The sequence below is a fragment of the Takifugu rubripes genome, chromosome 21 (assembly GCF_901000725.2).
Source record: "Takifugu rubripes chromosome 21, fTakRub1.2, whole genome shotgun sequence".
NCBI classification, from domain to species: domain Eukaryota; kingdom Metazoa; phylum Chordata; class Actinopteri; order Tetraodontiformes; family Tetraodontidae; genus Takifugu; species Takifugu rubripes.
Window position 1 is genome coordinate 562956 of NC_042305.1, and position 26163 is coordinate 589118.

General features: G+C 54.7%; 1 protein-coding gene across 3 annotated transcripts; it reads right to left on the reverse strand.

The window, feature by feature from the left end:
* Positions 1–25151, reverse strand: LOC105419521 (whirlin-like). 3 transcript variants are annotated; one of them, XM_029829603.1, is made up of 12 exons: positions 23859–25151; positions 14135–14311; positions 9524–9649; positions 7182–7429; positions 7012–7048; positions 6548–6736; positions 6195–6386; positions 4393–4467; positions 3354–4047; positions 2799–2974; positions 2527–2655; positions 1–1173 (listed from the first exon to the last, which is right to left on the reverse strand). In XM_029829603.1, the coding sequence occupies exons 1-12, from the start codon at positions 24573–24575 to the stop codon at positions 997–999; spliced, it is 2937 nt and encodes a 978-aa protein (XP_029685463.1). In that variant the 5' UTR covers positions 24576–25151; the 3' UTR covers positions 1–996. The 3 variants fall into 3 exon arrangements, with proteins under 3 accessions (XP_029685463.1, XP_029685462.1, XP_029685464.1); XM_029829602.1 differs by having other exon boundaries at positions 2527–2658; XM_029829604.1 differs by lacking the exon at positions 14135–14311 and having other exon boundaries at positions 2527–2658.
* Between the last annotated feature and the right edge of the window lie 1012 nt (positions 25152–26163).

Genomic DNA, 26163 nt, shown 5'->3' on the forward strand with positions numbered 1-26163 from the left:
CCTCCTCCCTGAGCTCCTCCCTGTGCTCCTCCTGCCCTCCTCCCTGTGCTCCTCCTGCCCTCCTCCCTTTATATGATTGAACATGCAGGAGCCCGTCATCCAAGCTGGGGTGCAGACCTTCACGACACCAGGGTTCATCGTGGAGTCCCAAAGACCTGCTTTGGAGCACAGACCTGTTTTGTGTCTGTGTTCTGGACCGGCCCAGGCGCGGGTCTTCAACACCTCGGCTAATCTCCTTTTGGACCGTTGTCATATTTCTGTTTAGGGTTAGGGTTACAATAATTCACCTCCAGTTCCACCTGCAGGCTCCTGTTTTAGTTAAAGCTCTAGTAGAAAAGCAGCCGGCTCGTAAGAGTACGAAGCACCTTCTGGCTCCCCGCTGCTGCCAAGCACTCTAAAATACTGAAGTTCAGAGTAAATATTCCGGCTGCGATCGATAAAACATCCTGAACATCTCACATTTCTGCCTCCAGCCAAGTGGCTCCTGCAGCTCCTCTACTTAAAGGGAACAGCTGTTGGGTTCTTGAAGATAGTCTCACACATATGGAGTAAACCCTTTGCTTTGGAGTGCAATCAGCAAATGCCAATATATACTTTACACTTAGGACATCAACATTTTTTACAATAGGTGATTAAGTTTATGAGGTTGGGGCAGGCCCTCTGGACCAGGGTCAGGCTCTCTGGACCAGGGGCAGGCCCTCTGGACCAGGGGCAGGCCCTCTGGACCAGGGTCAGGCTCTCTGGACCAGGGTCAGGCTCTCTGGACCAGGGTCAGGCCCTCTGGACCAGGGTCAGGCTCTCTGGACCAGGGGCAGGCCCTCTGGACCAGGGTCAGGCTCTCTGGACCAGGGGCAGGCCCTCTGGACCAGGGGCAGGCCCTCTGGACCAGGGTCAGCCTCTCTGGACCAGGGGCAGGCCCTCTGGACCAGGGTCAGGCTCTCTGGACCAGGGTCAGGCCCTCTGGACCAGGGTCAGGCTCTCTGGACCAGGGTCAGACTATAGTCCCGGCTCTGCCACCAAAAAGTCAATATGGTTCTTCTCTTTGGTCTTGAAGGCCTCGGCGATGATCCTGGCTGCTTCCTTGTGCTCCCGTCCTCGCAGTGAGACACCGTTGACCTCCAAGATGATGTGACCCACTTTCAGCTGGCCGCAGTTATGAGCCGAACCTCCTTTCTGACAACAGACAGGAGACAGAAAGACAGCAGATGAGAAGGAACAAAGAAGCTGTGCTGCACTGGCCTGCAGTCTTCAACAGCCTTCCAGATCCAGATCTGGTTCACCTGTGGAGCACAGACACTCCTTAACTAAAATATCTGAATGGGACTGAGTCCATTCCACCCCTGGAGACCCGCTCTGCTGCTGTGGCGTTATGGTAGCCACTGTTCCCAGGCAGGTGGGTCCGAGGTGCCTCCTGACCCACCTGTGGCTCCTTCGGCCTGACTGGATCTGCAGCTTTAAAGAGCGGCTCATTTCTCCCAGCTTCCAGTTCACTGCCGCTCTGATCAGCCTGGATCACTTGGGCATTGGCCAGCGATCGCAGCTTTAGCTCTTCCTAACCAACTTCGTATGGTCTGGGTCAGGTTCTGGCTTCAGCTGGCTTGTTTGGCTTTCACACCATCAGGGGTTTCATTTAGTCCCTTCAAGTGAAGAACTGAGCTGCTGCTGGAGGAACCAGACTGATCTGAGTCCAAGCACTCCATCCAGGAGGAAGAAGACTTCCCACCAAGGACGGGTGAGGCAGGTGACCCTGACACCCTGAGCCACTGTGCTCAGCAGGGCAGGAAGCAGAGAAGATCTGACAGGAGCTGCGAGGGTCGTGGATGCTTCAGCTTCCAGGTTGGACCTTCAGGCGTCAGATGAGATTCAAAGTGACCAAAAGCTCTCCTGGTTTCAGAATCAGGCCTAACAAGACTGTGTGATCACGGAACATCATTTTTTGCTATGCCTGACTTTCTGACCATGTTCAATTTATTGTGTTACTCAGGTTCAGGGGTGGAATGTTGGGCCAACTACCAGAACACATGAAGACCATTATCAGTTTGTTCTGAGTCATGGTCATGTGACAACTATTCAGGATCAAGTCCTACTTCATGTTTCTGTATTTATTTTGTAACTGTGCACAAAAGTCAACCCATAACTCTGCTGCTGAATCCGATCACTCGTGTTCCGCTTCAGCTGCACAGGCAGCAAGCGTCATGCTAATAAATGAGCTAAGCAGCTTTTCTGGGAGACCCTTCTGTTGTCACTGCATGTGGGAACCAAAGAGACGGAGGTTAGGGAACCCAGAGTTCCCCAGAATTACGGCCAGGCCTGTAGGGCCGCGTCCCCTGTAGGCCTTGAGGTGAGTCTTCATCAGCCCGAGGACGAGTGTCATGGAATTTAATGAATAACTGCTCCCTCCATCAGGGATCAGCTGATGCTAACCTGCTCCCCAGGATCGGGACACACCTCCACCGGAGGACCGTGCGACGGGAGGACAACAGGCCTCTTTGGGACCAGAGGGTGTCATGAACCTTTCAGCCTCACCTGAATAGTGACTATACGCGGCAGAGGTCGGCGAGTGTTGGCTCCGCCCTCTATAGCGATGCCGAGAGTGCTGGCGTTCTTCACCACTTGGACAAGAGTGGCACTGGGCGCCGGGAGCGGCGAGCACGCCTGCTGGACACAGCAGAACATTTCAGTCACCCTCTTTTACTCCTTCAGTAACTTCAGTAAAATAAAACTGCATCTGATCATCTGGACAGGCTGAGCACAGCCCTGAAGGCAGGTCTGTCAAAGGTAGTATGGGGGGCGCTCACTGGTCTCAGGGGTCCTGGAGGAGCTACGTGGGCCCCTGCGTGTTCGCCTTTGCTCTGCTGGATTTTGCTGGGACGAGGGCTGCCGTCCTTGATGAGACCGCCTGCCTCAGCGATGTCCACCCCACTGTCCTCACTCAGCGTCTGGCCACTGTCTGACAGCTGGGACAGAGTGCCCCCTGCAGGTGGGAGGACCACACCGGAGGTTAAACTCACACCTGCTGCTAACAGAAAGGACTAATACTTTATTATTCGCTGTTATTGTAGAGCTGGGTGACATTGAAAAACAGTTAGAACGGAACACATTAAATATTCAGGTCCTTTCACTCTGCAGCAGCATTAGCATCTTCATGTAGCCACCAGGGAGGGGAGCAAGCCTGAACAGACAACACAAACACCCCAACCATCGAGAGGGAAGGAGCTTCGGGGAGGGCTTAGGGCTTAGGGCTGGATGATGCATCCTTAAGCCTCATTCTCAATGAGCGGCGGCGCCTCAAACACGGCGCCTGCTGCCCAGTGACACCTCAGAACATCCTGAAGAATCCATGAGCTTCATACCTCTCTGCTGGGGTCTGCAGTCTGCAGACAGCCGGTTCACATCTGCAACAAGGACTCTGTGGGGGAGGGCCGGGGAGCAGGGCCGGTCAGGACCCCAGCGGGGGCCGGCCGGTATGACGAGAGAGGGGCAGGGCGAGGGGCAGGGCGACAGATGAGGCGAGGCCATAGGAGACGCAGCTTTGGAAGATGATGCAGACTTTGAGAAGATGGAGGACTTCTCGTAAGAGCTGGATCTGGACGGGAGCTTGACTGAAGAGTCTGGTTTCACGGAGCCACAGGAGTGGCGATGCTGCAGGAGGAGGGGGCAGCTGTGGTGTCCAGAGGTGGGCCTGCTGGGGGGAGCGGCATGCTGGCTAAAGTAATGAGCCAAATGTGAGTGGATGTGTTGCTCGGCCTCATAGATCTGGGTGGAGCTCTGGCAGGGATGGTGGAGGGCACTGAGGGAGGTGTGGTAGCTGGAGCCGGGGCAGGCGCGGCGGGAGGGGGCCGGCGACAACTGCTGGACGGTGGGCACGGATTTGAAGGATTTTTGGAGGCAGTCTTGCAGTAGCCCAGTGGTTCCAGTGGTGCCGGTGGAGATTAGGCCGGGGTTCGGCTGCACCACACGTGCTGAAGGCCTCTGGCTGAGCTCCTCTCTGGACAGACTGTTCTGAGCCTGGAAGGCAACCCTTGGACCAGTCGCCTGCACTTCGCCCTGCAAAGTGAGTCCACATCTAAAACCCAGGTTCTCCAATGACCCCTTCAGAGCAGAAGATCAACAAAGCTGTGAAAAATATCACCCTTCAGCAGATTATAAGGACCATAATAACCTCGAATGTTCCCTGGTCAAAAGGACCAAATGAACCTTCCCAATATCTCAAACCAAATTATTGTCAGATCCTGACCTTGACTGAGGACAACATTTACACACTCAACTTCAGATTGGAATGACTCCAATGTGCTGGAGCACTAATGGGGCTTCATAATTATGTTCATAACGAGGGACTTTAGTTTGGCCCCCCACGTGTCTGAACGGGACCTAAAACAGATGTGACCATACCAGAGCCAGGTTCTGCAAGGACGGAGCGTCCTCTTCCCGGTCCTTCTCTGTCCAGGCACCAAGACAGCCATCAGCCTGAAACAAAGAGCAGGTAAAGTGGAGCACTGCAGCACCAGAACCAAGTGCGGCAGCTCAGGGGCCCACAGCCACTTCAGGCAGGCAGCAGATGGAGGCTGGTCCCCCAGGACAGAGTGGTGAGAACAACAAGGCTGAGCAGCAACGAGGGGTTCCTGCTGGGACAGCCGAGGCATTCCAGGTGAACTCTGTAGTTCCAGCGCCTCGAAATGAGGGGAGAGTGAGCTGCAGGGGCCCCAGAGGACATGAGCAGGGGCCCGACTCAGAGGACATGAGCAGGGGCCCCAGAAGACATGAGCAGGGGCCTCAGAAGACATGAGCAGGGGCCCCAGAAGACATGAGCAGGGGCCTCAGAAGACATGAGCAGGGGCCCTCAGAAGACATGAGCAGGGGCCTCAGAAGACATGAGCAGGGGCCCCAGAAGACATGAGCAGGGGCCTCAGAAGACATGAGCAGGGGCCTCAGAAGACATGAGCAGGGGCCTCAGAAGACATGAGCAGGGGCCCGACTCAGAGGACATGAGCAGGGGCCCGACTCCAGGGGCTCCTGGTCGGCCGCTAATTATCTGACAAATATTGTAAAATGAATGCAGCCCAATCAAGAAAAACTACGCACATGCTCTCTGGACACAGGGACATGCTCTCTGGACACAGGGACATGCTCTCTGGACACAGGGACATGCTCTCTGGACATAGGGACATGCTCTCTGGATACAGGGACATGCTCTCTGGACGTAGGGACATGCTCTCTGGACGTAGGGACATGCTCTCTGGACACAGGGACATGCTCTCTGGACATAGGGACATGCTCTCTGGACATAGGGACATGCTCTCTGGACACAGGGACATGCTCTCTGGACGTAGGGACATGCTCTCTGGACGAACACACATGCTCTCTGGACACAGGGACATGCTCTCTGGACGTAGGGACATGCTCTCTGGACGAACACACATGCTCTCTGGACATAGGGACATGCTCTCTGGACGAACACACATGCTCTCTGGACATAGGGACATGCTCTCTGGACGTAGGGACATGCTCTCTGGACGTAGGGACATGCTCTCTGGACGAACACACATGCTCTCTGGACGAACACACATACTCTCTGGACATAGGGACATGCTGTCTGGACATAGGGACATGCTCTCTGGACGAACACACATGCTCTCTGGACATAGGGACATGCTCTCTGGACGAACACACATACTCTCTGGACATAGGGACATGCTCTCTGGACGAACACACATGCTCTCTGGACATAGGGACATGCTCTCTGGACGAACACACATGCTCTCTGGACACAGGGACATGCTCTCTGGACATAGGGACATGCGCTCTGGACGAACACACATGCTCTCTGGACACAGGGACATGCTCTCTGGATGTAGGGACATGCTCTCTGGACGTAGGGAAATGCTCTCTGGACACAGGGACATGCGCTCTGGACGAACACACATGCTCTCTGGACACAGGGACATGCTCTCTGGACGTAGGGACATGCTCTCTGGACGTAGGGACATGCTCTCTGGACACAGGGACATGCTCTCATCTTAAGCAGTTGTACTTGACATCAAACCAGTTTTGAACGGGTTTACGTCCACTGGACCAGCAGACAGGTTGACCAGCACCAAAGCAGCCGCTCCAGGATGGGAGCAGTTTGCCAGTAGGACCGAGTGTCCAGAGTAAGAGACCATCTCCCAGAGTGGTGCACATTTGCTCAGACTCACCAGCGCTCTGGTACTTTGTCCTGGATCATGGATCTGAGGAGCTGCCAGACTGCAGGGACACTGCGGGGGCACTGTGCCCAGGCCTCCGTGCCAGGCTTGATGAGCCTCTCTGTCGTGGTGGACCACCAGCCTGTCAAACAGCTCCAGATCCTGCAGAGCCACCAGGCTCCTCACCTCAGCCAACATGGACAGCTGCAGAGAGGGAGAAGCTGCGTCACCACCACTCTGGTTCTACAGTCAACATCTGCTCTCCTGCTGACCCTTCAGGGACCACGAGGAAAACTGAACCACGTTAGGGATGTCCATCTGATTTGACTGATCCAGTTGATCTGATCTGACGTCAGTTGTTCTACCTTTGCATGAGTGTTGAAGAGCTCAAACAGAGCCATGACAAGGGCCTGCACAGCGATGTGTCCCTCCTGGTACTCCTGCAGGTAGTAGGCCATGGTCTCCCTCTCAGGCTCAGTCAGAAGCATGTAGGCCTGCTGCTCCAGGGACACCTGCACCCCCGGGGGGCCCACACCACACCTGTGCACCGCTGGCTGAGGGGACAACGGAGAGAAGGGTGGAGGATGAGAGGAGCTGCTCAACATAAGAGGCCTCGCTGTTCGCTGTTCCATGGCAACGGAGCGCCCTGAAGGTGCAGCTTCCTTCAGATGAAAACAGAGGTTTCAACGGACCACAGGTCCAGATCATCAGCAGAGATCTGTCCTGCGGCTCCATGAGGAGTTAAATGCAGGGACCTCCACGAGGGCCAGCTGACTTTATCTCCTTAGCCTGGTAGCACAAATGCTAATTAACAGCCGAGGCTTCTTACCTTTGCTGATCCAGGCGTCGCTCTGGCTGATGATGGTCTGCAACACACACACCAAGACCGTCCTTTATGTCTTAAAGCTTGAGAACAATCAGCCCCTCTGAACCCTGTGTTCCTGGCCCACGGCAGCAGCATGAGCGCTGCATCGGTTTTATCGTGAGGTGTGTGCTCACCTGGAGGTGCAGGTGCGTGCGCTCACGGCTGTGTGGACGCCCACGCTGGCATCAGCAGCGGTGGTCTCATCTATGGCCCGGCTCTGGATCCATTGGCCCTCCTCCATCAGGGTGCGGGCGTGAGGCAGGCGACCCACATCCCTCACCTTCATCTGCAGGTGGTGTCCTGTTTTCAGGATGTGAACGGCCTCATCGTGGGAGATGACGATAAAGCTCTGGCCATTCACCTCCAGGATCTGCTCACCCACCTGCAACGTAAGACAGGGTTATTCCCAGGTGGGTTAGGGTTAGGGTTAGAGGGTTAGGGTTAGGGTTTGAGGGTTAGGGTTAGAGGGTTAGGGTTAGAGGGTTAGGGTTAGAGGGTTAGGATTAGAGGGTTAGGGTTAGGGCTAGGGTTAGGGTTAGAGGGTTAGGGTTAGAGGGTTAGGGTTAGGGCTAGGGTTAGGGTTAGAGGGTTAGGGTTAGAGGGTTAGGGTTAGAGGGTTAGGGTTAGGGTTAGAGGGTTAGAGGGTTAGAGGGTTAGGGTTAGAGGGTTAGGGTTAGAGGGTTAGGGTTAGAGGGTTAGGGTTAGGGTTAGGGTTAGGGTTAGAGGGTTAGGTTAGGGTTAGGGTTAGGGTTAGAGGGTTAGGGTTAGAGGGTTAGGGTTAGAGGGTTAGGATTAGAGGGTCAGGGTTAGGGTTAGAGGGTTAGGGTTAGAGGGTTAGAGGGTTAGAGGGTTAGGGTTAGGGTTAGGGTTAGGGTTAGGGTTAGGGTTAGGGTTAGGGGTTGGGGTTAGGGTTAGGGTTAGAGGGTTAGAGGGTTAGGGTTAGGGTTAGGGTTAGGGTTAGGGGTTGGGGTTAGGGTTAGGGTTAGGGGTTAGGGTTAGGGTTAGGGTTAGGGTTAGAGGGTTAGGGTTAGAGGGTTAGGGTTAGAGGGTTAGGGTTAGGGCTAGGGTTAGGGTTAGGGGTTAGGGTTAGGGTTAGGGCTCGGGTTATGGTTTGGGCTAGGGTTAGGAGGCTGAGCTGATGCTTGTGTAGCCTCAGAAGGGTCCTGTACACAGCTGCCTGCAGCCTCCCAGCTTAGAGCCGAAGCATCCACAGTCCCCTGAGATGGTGCCAGAGGTCCTCCAACAATTACAACCACACAGCTCACACCAGTGACTAAACCAGAGGTCTAGCAGCTCACAGTCAGAACTTGTCAGGTTGTGTTCTGCTGAGAGTGGACCTGCAGCTGGAAACCACGTCAACATGAAACGATGGACAGAAACAGCTGCACGAGTCCATGAAGGGGGGTCATGTGGTCGTGTGTTGATGTCCAAGTTCTAGGAGGTGATCAAACCTGAACCTCGGCGGACTTCAAGGTGCAGGTGATGTTCTAATACTTCAGACGAGACCAAAGAGGACCCCAAAGCCCGTGCAGGGGGCGAGGAGAAGGGTCGGATCAAGGGTTGGCTCCACAGGTCTCGGTTGCCGTGGAAACGGTTTGCCAAGTTCCAGGTCCCCTCGGTGTGGCTGTGCGCCCTATCATGGACACACTCATCTAGGTGAAGGGGAACCTTTCCTCCCCTCAGCAGCACCTGAACTCTAAACAACCTCACCCACCCAGAACCCTGCAGGGCCCCATCCAGTCAGGATGAAACCCACTCGTCATCTTCAAACTACCGTCCTCTGACCTGTAACAGGTTAGGGTTACGGCTCCTCGTGAACCCCTGAGGGGTCTACCGGCCTGCCCCTCTGGAACACTGGCAAGCTGCTCTGCCAACATGTGGCTGCAATACTCAACCATACCAAACTTCTGTGGGTTCAGGGTTCTGATCCGTATGGAGAAGTTCAGGTGCCTCCAGACCGGCACACGCCACCTCAAGCAGCACTCTCCTCTGAGCCAGCAAGTCTGCTGAGCTTAATCCAGCAAAGGGGGAGTAAAGTGGGGCCCAGCCGGATGGGTCAGGTGCTGGTTGACAGGGGAGCCTCGGGGCCTCAGGCAGGACGGACAGTGAGAGTGGTTTGCTTGTTGAGGCAGAAAGCTGACCTAGAATCAGTGGGTCCGCCATCATGAGGAACTACGACTGGCTTGATGACCCGATGTCATGCTAACCCTGTTAGCACCTTAGCTGTGACACAGACAGATGCAGCTACTGAGCTCTGGCAGCGTGGAGCAGCAGCCTTCCTTTGACCACCACTGATCCAGGTCAGGGCCCCAGGAGCTGGGTGTGGATCTGCATGAAGCACTCCGGTGTAACCGGCTTAACTCTGCATCATACAGGCAGGAAGGCACCAAGAAAAGGTGCTTTTAACTTGAAAACATCCTCCTAAAGAGCAAAGGGATCAAAGACATTGAGAAAAGCTGAAATGTGTGTGTGGTACCTTCAGTGCCTCAGCATCAGCAGCAGATCCAGGATCCACTCCCGTGATGTAGATCCCTAGTCCGTACTCTGCCCCCCCCCTGATCATCAGACCCAGAGAGCGACCGTCATCCATCCGCAGGATCACCTGGAGCAGAGGGTTCAGGGTCAGGGGCCAGCTACACTTATAGCTGGGGGGTCATAGCTGGGGGGTCATAGCTGGGGGGTCATAGCTGGGGGGTCGGAGCTGGGGGGTCATAGCTGGGGGGTCGGAGCTGGGGGTCTGAGCTGGGGGGTCATAGCTGGGGGGTCATAGCTGGGGGTCATAGCTGGGAGGTCATAGCTGGGGGGTCATAGCTGGGGGGGTCTGAGCTGGGGGGTCGGAGCTGGGGGTCTGAGCTGGGAGGTCATAGCTGGGGGGTCATAGCTGGGGGGTCGGAGCTGGGGGGTCATAGCTGGGGGTCTGAGCTGGGAGGTCATAGCTGGGGGGTCATAGCTGGGGGGGTCTGAGCTGGGGGGTCATAGCTGGGGGGTCGGAGCTGGGGGTCTGAGCTGGGAGGTCATAGCTGGGGGGTCATAGCTGGGGGTCGGAGCTGGGGGTCTGAGCTGGGGGGTCATAGCTGGGGGGTCTGAGCTGGGGGTCGGAGCTGGGGGTCATAGCTGGGGGGTCATAGCTGGGGATCTGAGCTGGGGGGGTCATAGCTGGGGGTCTGAGCTGGGGGGTCATAGCTGGGGGTCAGAGCTGGGGGGTCTGAGCTGGGGGTCGGAGCTGGGGGTCATAGCTGGGGGGTCATAGCTGGGGATCTGAGCTGGGGGGGTCATAGCTGGGGGGTCTGAGCTGGAGGGTCATAGGTGGGGGGTCGGAGCATCATCTATGTAACATAGAAGGTTGAGCCGTGATCAATTAAAGCAAATTGTATTCTAGTAAATTTCCCACTTTCCTGAGGGACGCTTTATTTTGATCATCACCCCTGATGTTTGGAAGGTCAAAGGTCAAAGTTCCTCCAGAGCCACATCACCCACATCTAACCCTTCCTTGGGTTAGGGTTAGGGTTAGGGGTTAGGGGTTCGGGTTAGGAGTTAGGGGTTCGGGTTAGGGGTTCGGGTTAGGGTTAGGGTCAGAGGGTTAGGGTTAGGGTTAGAGGGTTAGGGGTTAGGGGTTAGGGTTAGGGGTTAGGGTTAGAGGGTTAGGGTTAGGGGTTAGGGTTAGAGGGTTAGGGTTAGGGTCAGAGGGTTAGGGGTTAGGGGTTAGGGTTAGAGGGTTAGGGGTTAGGGGTTAGGGTTAGGGTTAGGGTTAGGGTTAGAGGGTTAGGGGTTAGGGTTAGGGTTAGAGGGTTAGGGGTTAGGGGTTAGGGTTAGGGTTAGGGTTAGAGGGTTAGGGGTTAGGGGTTAGGGGTAGGGGTTAGGGGTTAGGGGTTCGGGTTAGCAGTTAGGGGTTAGGGGTTAGGGTTAGGGTTAGGGGTTAGGGTTAGAGGGTTAGGGGTTAGGGGTTAGGGGTTAGGGGTTAGGGTTAGGGTTAGAGGGTTAGAGGGTTAGGGGGTTAGGGTTAGAGGGTTAGAGGGTTAGGGTTAGAGGGTTAGGGTTAGAGGGTTAGGGTTAGAGGGTTAGGATTAGAGGGTTAGGGTTAGAGGGTTAGGGTTAGAGGGTTAGAGGGTTAGGGTTAGAGGGTTAGGGTTAGAGGGTTAGAGGGTTAGGGTTAGAGGGTTAGGGTTAGAGGGTTAGAGGGTTAGGGTTAGGGTTAGAGGGTTAGGGTTAGAGGGTTAGAGGGTTAGGGTTAGAGGGTTAGGGTTAGAGGGTTAGGGTTAGAGGGTTAGAGGGTTAGGGTTAGGGGTTAGGGTTAGAGGGTTAGGGTTAGAGGGTTAGGGTTAGGGGTTAGGGTTAGAGGGTTAGGGTTAGAGGGTTAGGGTTAGAGGGTTAGGGTTAGGGGTTAGGGTTAGAGGGTTAGGGTTAGAGGGTTAGGGTTAGGGTTAGAGGGTTAGGGTTAGAGGGTTAGAGGGTTAGGGTTAGGGTTAGGGTTAGGGTTAGAGGGTTAGGGTTAGGGTTAGGGGTTCGGAGCATCATCAACATTTCCTGGAAAGATCTGCTGATACCTTCCTGAGTTATTGTGTTCACAACCAGATCAACGCTGCTGTCACATGACCTGCTGTGGGAGGGGTAATGACTGAGATGACCTGCGAATCAGCCTCCATCATCATGCCGGGGGGCTAAATCCTGCCATTTATCTTAAGATCTACAGACAAGATTAGCTAGCTTAGTGGAGTCAGACGACCTGTGATTAGCGGCTGATTCTGAATGTTAGCATCTGATTCTGAATGTTAGCATCTGATTCTGAATGTTAGCAGCTGATTCTGAATGTTAGCGGCTGATTCTGAATGTTAGCGGCTGATTCTGAATGTTAGCATCTGATTCTGAATGTTAGCGGCTGATTCTGAATGTTAGCGGCTGATTCTGAATGTTAGCGGCTGATTCTGAATGTTAGCGGCTGATTCTGAATGTTAGCATCTGATTCTGAATGTTAGCAGCTGATTCTGAATGTTAGCGGCTGATTCTGAATGTTAGCAGCTGATTCTGAATGTTAGCGGCTGATTCTGAGTGTTAGCATCTGATTCTGAATGTTAGCAGCTGATTCTGAATGTTAGCGGCTGATTCTGAATGTTAGCAGCTGATTCTGAATGTTAGCATCTGATTCTGAATGTTAGCGGCTGATTCTGAATGTTAGCGGCTGATTCTGAATGTTAACGGCTGATTCTGAATGTTAGCATCTGATTCTGAATGTTAGCAGCTGATTCTGAATGTTAGCGGCTGATTCTGAATGTTAGCATCTGATTCTGAATGTTAGCGGCTGATTCTGAATGTTAGCATCTGATTCTGAATGTTAGCGGCTGATTCTGAATGTTAGCATCTGATTCTGAATGTTAGCTTCTGATTCTGAATGTTAGCGGCTGATTCTGAATGTTAGCATCTGATTCTGAATGTTAGCGGCTGATTCTGAATGTTAGCGGCTGATCTGAATGTTAGCGGCTGATTCTGAATGTTAGCATCTGATATTCTGAATGTTAGCGGCTGATTCTGAATGTTAGCGGCTTGATTCTGAATGTTAGCATCTGATTCTGAATGTTAGCGGCTGATTCTGAATGTTAGCGGCTGATTCTGAATGTTAGCATCTGATTCTGAATGTTAGCGGCTGATTCTGAATGTTTAGCGGCTGATTCTGAATGTTAGCATCTGATTCTGAATGTTAGCGGCTGATTTCTGAATGTTAGCGGCTGATTCTGAATGTTAGCATCTGATTCTGAATGTTAGCGGCTGATTCTGAATGTTAGCGGCTGATTCTGAATGTTAGCATCTGATTCTGAATGTTAGCGGCTGATTCTGAATGTTAGCGGCTGATTCTGAATGTTAGCATCTGATTCTGAATGTTAGCAGCTGATTCTGAATGTTAGCGGCTGATTCTGAATGTTAGCATCTGATTCTGAATGTTAGCTAGCTGATTCTGAATGTTAGCGGCTGAATTCTGAAATGTTAGCATCTGATTCTGAATGTTAGCGGCTGATTCTGAATGTTAGCGGCTGATTCTGAATGTAGCATCTGATTCTGAATGTTAGCAGCTGATTCTGAATGTTAGCGGCTGATTCTGAATGTTAGCAGCTGATTCTGAATGTTAGCGGCTGATTCTGAGTGTTAGCATCTGATTCTGAATGTTAGCAGCTGATTCTGAATGTTAGCGGCTGATTCTGAATGTTAGCAGCTGATTCTGAATGTTAGCATCTGATTCTGAATGTTAGCGGCTGATTCTGAATGTTAGCGGCTGATTCTGAATGTTAACGGCTGATTCTGAATGTTAGGATCTGATTCTGAATGTTAGCATCTGATTCTGAATGTTAGCGGCTGATTCTGAATGTTAGCATCTGATTCTGAATGTTAGCGGCTGATTCTGAATGTTAGCGGCTGATTCTGAATGTTAACGGCTGATTCTGAATGTTAGGATCTGATTCTGAATGTTAGCATCTGATTCTGAATGTTAGCGGCTGATTCTGAATGTTAGCATCTGATTCTGAATGTTAGCGGCTGATTCTGAATGTTAGCATCTGATTCTGAATGTTAGCATCTGATTCTGAATGTTAGCGGCTGATTCTGAATGTTAGCGGCTGATTCTGAATGTTAGCTTCTGAGCTTCTGCTGTCACCTCTGCTTCCTGCCTGTTGGGGCTCAGGTGTGGTTTGTGTGAGAGTCACATGATCGAACCGCCCTGGAGGCGGTTTGGAGCTCGACGCAGAGCAACAGCCTCAAACCACCAGCTGACGGTTTCAAACGAGCATCAGAGAAGCTTTTAAAGGAAATCACTGAGTAAAGAGCAGCTTCCTGTCAGGAAGTCCAGCTGTGTGCCGGTCACCCTAAACTGAGCGTCCCTCCAGCTCCCAGAGGCTCCTTTAGACCCAAGGACGTCTTCCTGTCTGCGTCTGTGTGGTGAAACCTGAAGGAGGAGGCTCCTGAGGGGCAGCAGGTGATTCAGGGGATGTCCAGCTGCTGTGGGTCGGGGGGTTTGACTTCAAATTCTGCCCCCTAGCTAGGACATGTCTGTAGTTTAGTGCATATAATGCCCACGTTTCCTTCTGTAAGATCACGTCCCTACCGTCCTCTCGTCCACACTGGCTCCGTGCACGGGCTTGGCTTCTTCAGGATCAGGAGGAGGGGACACGCTCCGGCCCTGAGGGTCCACCCAGCTGTACAGGTGGTTGGTGATGTGGCCTCCAGGGATGTGACCCAGGGAACACACCGTCATGGCCAACGTTCTGCACCCCTTCAGCACCTGGTCCAGGAGGACAGAAGTCAAACAGGGAGCGAAGAGTTTACAGACAGGAGGGACAGCAGGACGAGGGGGACAGGAGGGCCGGGACAGCAGGACGAGGTGGACAGGTGGGCCGGGACAGCAGGACGAGGTGGACAGGAGGGCCGGGACAGCAGGACGAGGGGGACAGGAGGGCCGGGACAGCAGGACGAGGGGGACAGGAGGGCCGGGACAGTAGGCTGAGGGGGACAGGAGGGCCGGGACAGCAGGACGAGGGGGACAGGAGGGCCGGGACAGTAGGCTGAGGGGGACAGGAGGGCCGGGACAGCAGGACGAGGGGGACAGGAGGGCCGGGACAGCAGGACGAGGTGGACAGGAGGGCCGGGACAGCAGGACGAGGTGGACAGGTGGGCCGGGACAGTAGGCTGAGGGGGACAGGAGGGCCGGGACAGCAGGACAAGGGGGACATTTAATTCAGAGTCCTTCAGATGGAGCTCAGCTCCTGTTGACTCTTCATGGACGACCAGTGTTTGAACCCAGACTGAAAACCTTCCTTTTTGATAAGACTCCTAATTAGCTGCTGTGGGCCCAGACTGCTGGTGCTCCTATAACACAGATCTGCATATGAGGAGACCTGAAGGTGCCCCTGGGCCCCTGGACCCCCCCTGGGCCCCTGGACTCCCCCTGGCCCCTGGACTCCCCCAGGGCCCCTGGGCCCCTGGACTCCCCCTGGCCCCTGGACTCCCCCAGGGCCCCTGGACTCCCCCTGAGCCCCTTGGCCCCCGGACTCCCCCTGGGCCCCTGCACCCCCCCTGGGCCCCTGCACTCCTGGGCCCCTGGACTCCCCCTGGACCCCTGGGCCCCTGGACTCCCCCTGGACCCCTGCACCCCCCCTGGGCCCCTGCACATCCCCTGGACCCCTGGACTCCCCCTGGACCCCTGCACCCCCCCTCCCACCCCTAAATGTGATTTACCTGTTGGCGGCTGCTCTCAGCTGTGGTCTGAACCACAGGGGTTCCTGGTACCTAAACAGCTGCTAGTTTTCAGAAACCTTCCGTTATCTTCCTTCCCCAAGAATCCGAGTCAATAACCAAAAACCACGTCCTGTGCTATCAGCCTCTGATGCTAACGTGCATATGGAGGTTTGTTTTACATCAAAGACGCCAGTAGAGTTGAGGGCAACACCTCCTCATTTAGCTCATTTAGCTTTGGGAGCTATGAGAAGTCCTGGTTGTTGTTGGACCTGATCCCAGATCCAGGCTGCTGGTGAGTTTGTGACCCTACTCAAACATAATGTGTGAGAAGAACATGGACCCTTGAAGCCCTGATACCCTGCTCCAAAATAACCCCCCCATTCACGCGGTGAAGGAGTGACCCAGTTCATTCAAAGGCTGTGATGGTTGTCTGCAACTGGAGCTGCACTAACGGATGAGGGACCGGAGCAGCCGGACAAAGAGCGTCTCCGCGGGCGGCTCCTCCTCCATTCAGTGTTCTAATTCTCTGTTGGACCACAACATCAGAGCATGAGCACCAGGAAGTCGCTGCTTCCTATTTTGGGTCCAAATGTTCTCTCTGAGCCTGGAAAGAGCCAAAGATCAGCTCCATCACCAGCAGAAGCAGGTGACAACCGAGTGTTCCGGAGGCCGTGTTGGCAGGAGCAGCTGGAGTGGGTGGACGAGGAGCTGAGTGAGTCCTGCATGGGCCCGAAGAGGTGGGCGGATGATGAGAGGACTGTGCTGAGGAGCGCTGACGAGTGGGGCCAGGCCGACGTCAGCACTGGTCACTGCTCCTGCAGGGGCCCCTCTGAGGGCCCTTCAGGGGCCTGAGTCAGGCCCGTTCTGTCATTCAGTGAGAGAAAAGCTTCGGTTACACAACCACCGCCCAGGAGAACCTGAGGTCTGTTCCCAAACACATCAACAGTCCAGCGGACCGCCCAGGAGAACCTGAGCTCTGTTCCCAAACATATCAACAGTCCAGCTGACCCCCCAGGAGAACCTGAGGTCTGTTCCCAAACACATCAACAGTCCAGCGGACCCCCCAGGAGAACCTGAGCTCTGTTCCCAAACATATAAACAGTCCAGCTGACCCCCCAGGAGAACCTGAGGTCTGTTCCCAAACATATAAACAGTCCAGCTGACCCCCCAGGAGAACCTGAGGTCTGTTCCCAAACACATCAACAGTCCAGCTGACCCCCCAGGAGAACCTGAGCTCTGTTCCCAAACACATAAACAGTCCAGCGGACCCCCCAGGAGAACCTGAGGTCTGTTCCCAAACATATAAACAGTCCAGCTGACCCCCCAGGAGAACCTGAGGTCTGTTCCCAAACACATAAACAGTCCAGCTGACCCCCCAGGAGAACCTGAGCTCTGTTCCCAAACACATCAACAGTCCAGCGGACCGCCCAGGAGAACCTGAGGTCTGTTCCCAAACACATCAACAGTCCAGCGGACCCCCCAGGAGAACCTGAGGTCTGTTCCCAAACATATAAACAGTCCAGCTGACCCCCCAGGAGAACCTGAGCTCTGTTCCCAAACATATAAACAGTCCAGCTGACCCCCCAGGAGAACCTGAGCTCTGTTCCCAAACACATCAACAGTCCAGCGGACCCCCCAGGAGAACCTGAGGTCTGTTCCCAAACACATCAACAGTCCAGCTGACCCCCCAGGAGAACCTGAGGTCTGTTCCCAAACATATAAACAGTCCAGCTGACCCCCCAGGAGAGCCTGAGGTCTGTTCCCAAACATATAAACAGTCCAGCTGACCCCCCAGGAGAACCTGAGGTCTGTTCCCAAACATATCAACAGTCCAGCTGACCCCCCAGGAGAGCCTGAGGTCTGTTCCCAAACATATCAACAGTCCAGCTGACCCCCCAGGAGAACCTGAGGTCTGTTCCCAAACATATCAACAGTCCAGCTGACCCCCCAGGAGAACCTGAGCTCTGTTCCCAAACACATCAACAGTCCAGCGGACCCCCCAGGAGAACCTGAGGTTTGTTCCCAAACATATAAACATATAAACAGTTCAGCGGACCCCCCAGGAGAACCTGAGGTCTGTTCCCAAACACATCAACAGTCCAGCGGACCCCCCAGGAGAACCTGAGGTCTGTTCCCAAACATATCAACAGTCCAGCGGACCCCCCAGGAGAACCTGAGGTCTGTTCCCAAACACATCAACAGTCCAGCGGACCCCCCAGGAGAACCTGAGGTCTGTTCCCAAACATATAAACATATCAACAGTCCAGCTGACCCCCCAGGAGAACCTGAGGTCTGTTCCCAAACATATCAACAGTCCAGCTGACCCCCCAGGAGAACCTGAGGTTTGTTCCCAAACATATCAACAGTCCAGCTGACCCCCCAGGAGAACCTGAGGTCTGTTCCCAAACATATCAACAGTCCAGCTGACCCCCCAGGAGAACCTGAGGTTTGTTCCCAAACACATAAACAGTCCAGCTGACCCCCCAGGAGAACCTGAGGTCTGTTCCCAAACACATCAACAGTCCAGCGGACCCCCCAGGAGAACCTGAGGTTTGTTCCCAAACATATCAACAGTCCAGCGGACCCCCCAGAAGAACCTGAGGTCTGTTCCCAAACATATCAACATATAAACAGTTCAGCTGACCCCCCAGGAGAACCTGAGGTCTGTTCCCAAACATACCAACAGTCCAGCTGACCCCCCAGGAGAACCTGAGGTCTGTTCCCAAACATATCAACAGTCCAGCTGACCCCCCAGGAGAACCTGAGGTCTGTTCCCAAACACATCAACAGTCCAGCGGACCCCCCAGGAGAACCTGAGGTCTGTTCCCAAACATATAAACATATCAACAGTCCAGCTGACCCCCCAGGAGAACCTGAGGTCTGTTCCCAAACATATCAACAGTCCAGCTGACCCCCCAGGAGAACCTGAGGTCTGTTCCCAAACATATCAACAGTCCAGCTGACCCCCCCAGGAGAACCTGAGGTCTGTTCCCAAACAGATCAACATATAAACAGTTCAGCTGACCCCCCAGGAGAACCTGAGGTCTGTTCCCAAACATATCAACAGTCCAGCTGACCCCCCAGGAGAACCTGAGGTCTGTTCCCAAACACATCAACAGTCCAGCGGACCCCCCAGGAGAACCTGAGGTCTGTTCCCAAACATATAAACATATCAACAGTCCAGCTGACCCCCCAGGAGAACCTGAGGTCTGTTCCCAAACATATCAACAGTCCAGCGGACCCCCCAGGAGAACCTGAGGTCTGTTCCCAAACATATCAACAGTCCAGCGGACCCCCCAGGAGAACCTGAGGTCTGTTCCCAAACACATCAACAGTCCAGCGGACCCCCCAGGAGAACCTGAGGTCTGTTCCCAAACATATAAACATATCAACAGTCCAGCTGACCCCCCAGGAGAACCTGAGGTTTGTTCCCAAACATATCAACAGTCCAGCTGACCCCCCAGGAGAACCTGAGGTCTGTTCCCAAACATATCAACAGTCCAGCTGACCCCCCAGGAGAACCTGAGGTTTGTTCCCAAACACATAAACAGTCCAGCTGACCCCCCAGGAGAACCTGAGGTCTGTTCCCAAACACATCAACAGTCCAGCGGACCCCCCAGGAGAACCTGAGGTTTGTTCCCAAACATATCAACAGTCCAGCTGACCCCCCAGAAGAACCTGAGGTCTGTTCCCAAACATATCAACATATAAACAGTTCAGCTGACCCCCCAGGAGAACCTGAGGTCTGTTCCCAAACATACCAACAGTCCAGCTGACCCCCCAGGAGAACCTGAGGTCTGTTCCCAAACATATCAACAGTCCAGCTGACCCCCCAGGAGAACCTGAGGTCTGTTCCCAAACACATCAACAGTCCAGCGGACCCCCCAGGAGAACCTGAGGTCTGTTCCCAAACATATAAACATATCAACAGTCCAGCTGACCCCCCAGGAGAACCTGAGGTCTGTTCCCAAACATATCAACAGTCCAGCTGACCCCCCAGGAGAACCTGAGGTCTGTTCCCAAACATATCAACAGTCCAGCTGACCCCCCCAGGAGAACCTGAGGTCTGTTCCCAAACACATCAACATATAAACAGTTCAGCTGACCCCCCAGGAGAACCTGAGGTCTGTTCCCAAACATACCAACAGTCCAGCTGACCCCCCAGGAGAACCTGAGGTCTGTTCCCAAACATATCAACAGTCCAGCTGACCCCCCAGGAGAACCTGAGGTCTGTTCCCAAACACATCAACAGTCCAGCGGACCCCCCAGGAGAACCTGAGGTCTGTTCCCAAACATATAAACATATCAACAGTCCAGCTGACCCCCCAGGAGAACCTGAGGTCTGTTCCCAAACATATCAACAGTCCAGCTGACCCCCCCAGGAGAACCTGAGGTCTGTTCCCAAACACATCAACAGTCCAGCTGACCCCCCAGGAGAACCTGAGGTCTGTTCCCAAACACATCAACAGTCCAGCGGACCCCCCAGGAGAACCTGAGGTCTGTTCCCAAACATATCAACAGTCCAGCTGACCCCCCAGGAGAGCCTGAGGTCTGTTCCCAAACATATCAACAGTCCAGCTGACCCCCCAGGAGAACCTGAGGTCTGTTCCCAAACACATCAACAGTCCAGCGGACCCCCCAGGAGAACCTGAGCTCTGTTCCCAAACACATCAACAGTCCAGCTGACCCCCCAGGAGAACCTGAGGTCTGTTCCCAAACACATCAACACATCAACAGTCCATCTGACCCCCCAGGAGAGCCTGAGGTCTGTTCCCAAACACATCAACAGTCCAGCGGACCCCCCAGGAGAACCTGAGGTCTGTTCCCAAACACATCAACACATCAACAGTCCATCTGACCCCCCAGGAGAGCCTGAGGTCTGTTCCCAAACACATCAACAGTCCAGCTGACCCCCCAGGAGAACCTGAGGTCTGTTCCCAAACACATCAACAGTCCAGCTGACCCCCCAGGAGAGCCTGAGGTCTGTTCCCAAACATATAAACAGTCCAGCTGACCCCCCAGGAGAACCTGAGGTCTGTTCCCAAACACATCAACAGTCCAGCTGACCCCCCAGGAGAACTGCTGTGATCCAGCCTCCTCCTCCTCCTCCATCCGGCGTGAGGTAATCTGAGCGAGAGCTGCTTTTTATATCCTGTCAAGGGCCTGATGGCTCTCGTGGAGTCGTTTGCTGGACGTTATGTAACGTTATTTTTCTGCTGGTACGAAAAAGCTCTTGTTGTTTAAAAATAGACTCAAAGAGGAGCCAAAGTTAGATCACTACTGAGGAGTTTGAGCCCTCACGCTGCGGCTGATTAAACCCTTTCTCTGGATGCCAGTCCATTTCTATTTTCATGGCATCCTTTGTGTAACCTGGAACAGCAGTCGTAGGTGCTGTAGGTGGGACCAGGTGGTCCTTCAGTCACCCAGGTGGTCCTTCAGTCACACCGGTCACGGTGAGGACAGGCTAACGCTAACGCTACCAGGGCTTCAAAATAAAACGATACATTCAAAGGTTATTGGGGAGTAAAGACATGTAAAGATGGCAGCTGACACAGATGCAGAGAGAGATGCCGTTCAGACCGAAGGACACGCTCGTCCCCCAGGTCCGATACGTCCAGTCAAAAGGTCAGGAGGGCAGCTGTTCTAGGGGCCTCTGGGACTATTCACCAGACATTATGATTGTTGTTATTATGGATGGCCCAGCACCCACAGGAGGACAAGCCAGGATCCTCGACGCTCCCATTCCCTGATAAAACCAGCTCGTGGAACTTTGAGTAGTGTTCCACCCAGGGTGTCGGGAAGAGGTAGAGGGATTCTGTTCCTGGCTTCACATCAGCTCGTAGAGATAAAGTCCTCAAGATGGATCAGACTCTTGTCAACAGGGGTGTTCCCTGAGGTGAGGGGTGGACAGCTTACCCTAACCCCAAACCCCTCTAACCAGTATGTTTGAGTTCACCCAGGTGGATGAAAGGGGAGTTTACTGCACCTTCTGGTTGAGGAGCAGGTCCTGACTCAAACAGTGGTTTAGACTATGCCCCTTTTAGAGTCCTCTAGGGAACTATAGGGTGCCCCTTTTTGGGGACTACCGTCATCCTACTGGGGGACCTCAATGGTGAGGGAAGAATGGATTGGGAGCTTGACCGATGGATCGGTTCAGCTTCTCTAACTGGTCACAGCGTCACCGTGATGAGAGAGCTAAGCCGAAGGTCATCCAACCCTCACCAAGGTCAAGAACCTTGAGTAATGTTTGAAAGGACAAGACGACAGGCAGCGGCTCGGCCTCAGAGAGGGGGCGAGGAGCTCCGACATCTGAGAGGAGGTGAAAGTGGAGCTGCTATTTCTCACTGTTGAGATGAGCCAGTTAAGGTGATCTGGTCAGGACGCCTCAGGACACCTCCAGGACACCTCAGGACACCTCCAGGACACCCCAGGACACCTCAGGACGCCTCAGGACACCTCCAGGACACCTCAGGACACCTCAGGACACCTCAGGACACCTCCAGGACACCTCAGGACACCTCAGGACACCTCCAGGACGCCTCAGGACACCTCCAGGACACCTCAGGACACCTCCAGGACACCTCAGGACACCTCAGGACACCTCCAGGACACCTCAGGACACCTCCAGGACACCCCAGGACACCTCAGGACGCCTCAGGACACCTCCAGGACACCTCAGGACACCTCCAGGACACCTCAGGACACCTCAGGACGCCTCCAGGACACCTCAGGACACCTCAGTACACCTCCAGGACACCTCAGGACACCTCCAGGACACCTCAGGACACCTCCAGGACACCCCAGGACACCTCAGGACGCCTCAGGACACCTCCAGGACACCTCAGGACACCTCCAGGACACCTCAGGACACCTCAGGACACCTCCAGGACACCTCAGGACGCCTCAGGACACCTCCAGGACACCTCAGGACACCTCCAGGACACCTCAGGACACCTCAGGACGCCTCCAGGACACCTCAGGACGCCTCCAGGACACCTCCAGGACACCTCAGGATGCCTCCAGGACACCTCAGGACACCTCAGGATGCCTCCAGGACACCTCAGGACACCTCAGGACACCTCAGGACACCTCAGGACGCCTCCAGGACACCTCAGGACACCTCAGGACGCCTCCAGGACACCTCAGGACACCTCCAGGACACCTCCTCGGGGAGAGGTTACATCCTTGGGACCCCAGGAGTGGTCTGAGCCTCCCTGCTGAAGCTGCCACCCCATGACCTGGACCTGGACACGCGGCTGGAGGACGGATGGACTAATATTCTTGTTATTGAGTTCCCACTGTGTCTCCTGGCTGCTGTTTCCTCAGTGTGGATGAAAAAGCAGAGCAGTTGTGGGAGGACCAGTTTTCCACCGCTGGTGTTTCCTGCGTCCTTGAATGCTAACATTTTATAGCGGCACATAGCAAAACAATCCCCTAGTGCAGGAATGAAAGGGGACTTGTCTTATTGCTTTAATAACATGGGCGGGTTAGGGCTCAGTCTGATGGGAGCTGGGCGGAGGAGCTGAGGGTTCTTGGTTCGAGTCCCAGGGCAGACAAACATGGAAGGTGTTCTGATAGTAGGGGGAGGTGCCAGAACAACTTCAGAGCACTGCCCAGGTACCGTTGAGCAAGGCACCAAACCCACAATAAGACTGAGTCAGGACTCGACTACAAGTGTGAACACATGAAGAACATCGCTGACAAACCAGATGTGAGGGGGGGCACAAAAGGCTGGGCTAAGGTGGCTAATGCTAACGGGGCCGAATCACCACAGCGACAGTCCGCTTTGAGTCCAGCAGCAGGATCAGCACCAAGATTGGGCTCTTCTGCTGCTACGCTTGAACCACGCGCGTGGTTAGCTTAGCATGTAGCATGTTAAAAATAAATAAGTCAATGTCACGGCAACAGCAGTGGTGCGTAAAATACTGACACTCCCATACAGGCAGGTAGACAGGCAGACAGACAGGCAGGTAGACAGGCAGACAGGCAGGTAGGCAGGCAGGCAGACAGGCAGACAGACAGACAGACAGGTAGGCAGACAGACAGACAGGTAGGCAGACAGACAGGTAGGCAGACAGACAGACAGGCAGGCAGGGAGGCAGACAGGCAGGCAGGTAGACAGACAGACAGACAGACAGGCAGGCAGGGAGGAAGACAGACAGACAGGCAGACAGACAGACAGGCAGGCAGGCAGACAGACAGGCAGACAGACAGACAGACAGACAGGCAGGTGGTCTCTTTCCCTTGAAACAGGACTAAAGCTTCTTCTGAGCAGGTTTATGGGCCCTGATGCCTTCAGGGGTTCAGCTGTGGGGGCAGAGGTCACATGGGACCCAGTTCTAAAGATCTGCGGAACCTTTTGGAATCTGCTGATTGGAATGAATTCCTCAGTCATCACAGATTTGTGGTTTTGGGTTAGGGTTGGAGGAGGAACATGAGGAGTGACCCAGTAAGTTCTGCTCCCAGTTCAGCCAGTTCAGTGGTGTGAAGGAGAACAGGAAGTCTCACAAAGGTCCAACTCATCTCCAAAAACCTCTGATTAATTCACAAATAACAACATCGGAACTACATTTGTTAGATCTAGCCGGTCCTACCTTCACGGCTTCAAAGTGAGTGACGTTATCAAAGTCCAGATCGTTGACGGTCAGAATCTGGTCTCCGACCCGCAGACCTTCTCTTTCCGCCGACGAGTCCGGTTCCACCAGGGACACGTAAATCCCCACGTTGTGTTCTGCCCCGCCGCGGATGCTGAAGCCCAAGCCTTCCTGGCTCCTGGAGCGCGTCAGGGTGACTCTGCGCACGTCACAGCGAGGACCCCCCAGGACCGGCGGGGCCACGGCGGTCAGCAGGTCCTGGCCCCGCGACGGGTCCTGGCCCCGCGGCGGGTCCTGGCCCCGCGCCGGGTCCTGGATGGAGCTGACATATTTCTGCAGAGCCGAGTCTCCGTCTTCTCCGAGGTCTTCCTCGCCGCCGCTGCCGGGGAGCAGGTCGGCCTTCAGGTACAGCCCCTCGGAGGTGTACTGGTCGAAGAGCAGCTGGTCGGAGCGCGGGATGGCCACGCGCAGCATGGGCAGCAGCTGGCGCTTACTGGGCGAGTTCAGGATCACTTTGAGGGTCTGGACCAGGTCGAAGACGTTGCGCTTGGCGTGGTACACGTTGAGGCAGTGGATGAACTGCTGCCGCTCCAGGTCGCTGAGCAGGAGGTTGAGACCGTTGTGGAGCCGCCGGACGTTGGCGGAGAGCGCGCGGCTCCCCGCGTCGCGCGAGTTCCCCGGTGCGCTGAGCGAAGCGCGCTCCGGATCAGAGCTCATCCTGCACCATACCGGGAGGCGGTGCGTCGCACGGACCGGAGGACGGGTCGCGCCTCTGTCAAAGTCGACGCGAAGCCCGCAACTGCTGGGATACCTCAACAGGTGACCGCGGGTGCACGCGCCAGGCGCGGGACCCGCTGCGGCCGCGCGAGACGGGTCATTTCCGCCGGTGCCGGTAGTTCTCCTCGGGTCTCTGCCGGAGAAAAGTGCGCTTGTCTGTAAGTTGTGCACTACATGAGCCGGACCCGCTGGGACGAGGCTCGGCCTGACCGTGCACGTGCTGCGGGAGAATTCTCCATCCCCGCCGCGCGCGCGGTGCACCTCCACGTCCCAAAATGGCACCTTGCGATGCGAATATGAACCCAGCAGAGTCCGATTGTTTCCACCAGCGAAGCTCCGCTCAACTGGGAGCGCCGAGCTGGGCTCACTGGAGGAAATGACGCAGGTGTGCGTGCGCGTGCGCGCCTGTGTGTGTGTGTGTGTGAGAGAGAGAGAGCACGTTGCTTAGGAACCCTCCTCAGCTTCAGTCTTCTTCCGTCATTTCTGGCAGCGCATCAGCTGAAGCTTCAGTCAAATGTGACGTTGACCTGATTCCAGATGCTGCAGATGTTTGCCCCCCCCCAGGTGTCGCTAATAGTTAGATCCCCACCTTTGGTGTCTAAATACAGCTCATCTCCCGGGGCGGGCCGAGGTGGAGGGCGTTAAAGTTGGGTTGGGTTTAATTGAGGCATGATCCTGACAGTAATCCCTCCCTCCCCCATCCTCCTGCCTGGGGGGCTCTTCTGAAGGAAGCAGGACCACAACAAACAGCTCTGGTTTGGGAGAACAGCTCGACCCGGAACATTTTACATTTACCCGGGAGAGTCCACTAGGTGTCGCTCTTAGTAAGTAGAAGTTGGAGAAGTTCTATTGTTGGAGAAATGGGCCTCTACGAAGCTGGAAGAACCCAAAACAGTGGAAAACTCAAGCTGGGCCTTAATTGCCTGGAGCTGGGCCACGGCGTGCCGGCTCCTCCCAGACCTGGAGCCAGCCCAGTGGTGCTGGACTTCGATTACAGCTCGGCCTTCAGCACCAGAGCTGGTCCAGAGGATCACTGGTCTGGGTCTGAAGAACTCCAGCTTTATCCTCACAACCCATGAACCACAACTGAACCGTACTGGAGGACCTGTTATAGGGTGGTCTCACACAACTACACCTGGTCCTCCTGGTCTCACCTGGTCTCACCTGGTCCTCCTGGTCTCACCTGGTCCTCCTGGTCAGAACCTACTGGCTCTAGGTTATTTATAGCTCACCTTAAGGGTTACGGTGAGAGAGCTGGAATCTTCCCACTGGGATTTAAGGAATTTACTGCGCCACAAAACCCATTAGAACCATATTGTGTTTGTAGATCCCTCAAAGTTGTCCTCCTACGGTGAAGAACTTAAGCTGAGACTTAGCTCACACCCACAACCCCCCCAGGATGGCACCCAGTGGGATTAAAGCCCTGCTGCCACTCTTCTCATTCCCCTTAAGATGCCTCCTCCCCCTCATCATCATCATCAGCACCTTCATCCTCATCAGCAGCACCACCTCCTGTCCTCCTCATGCT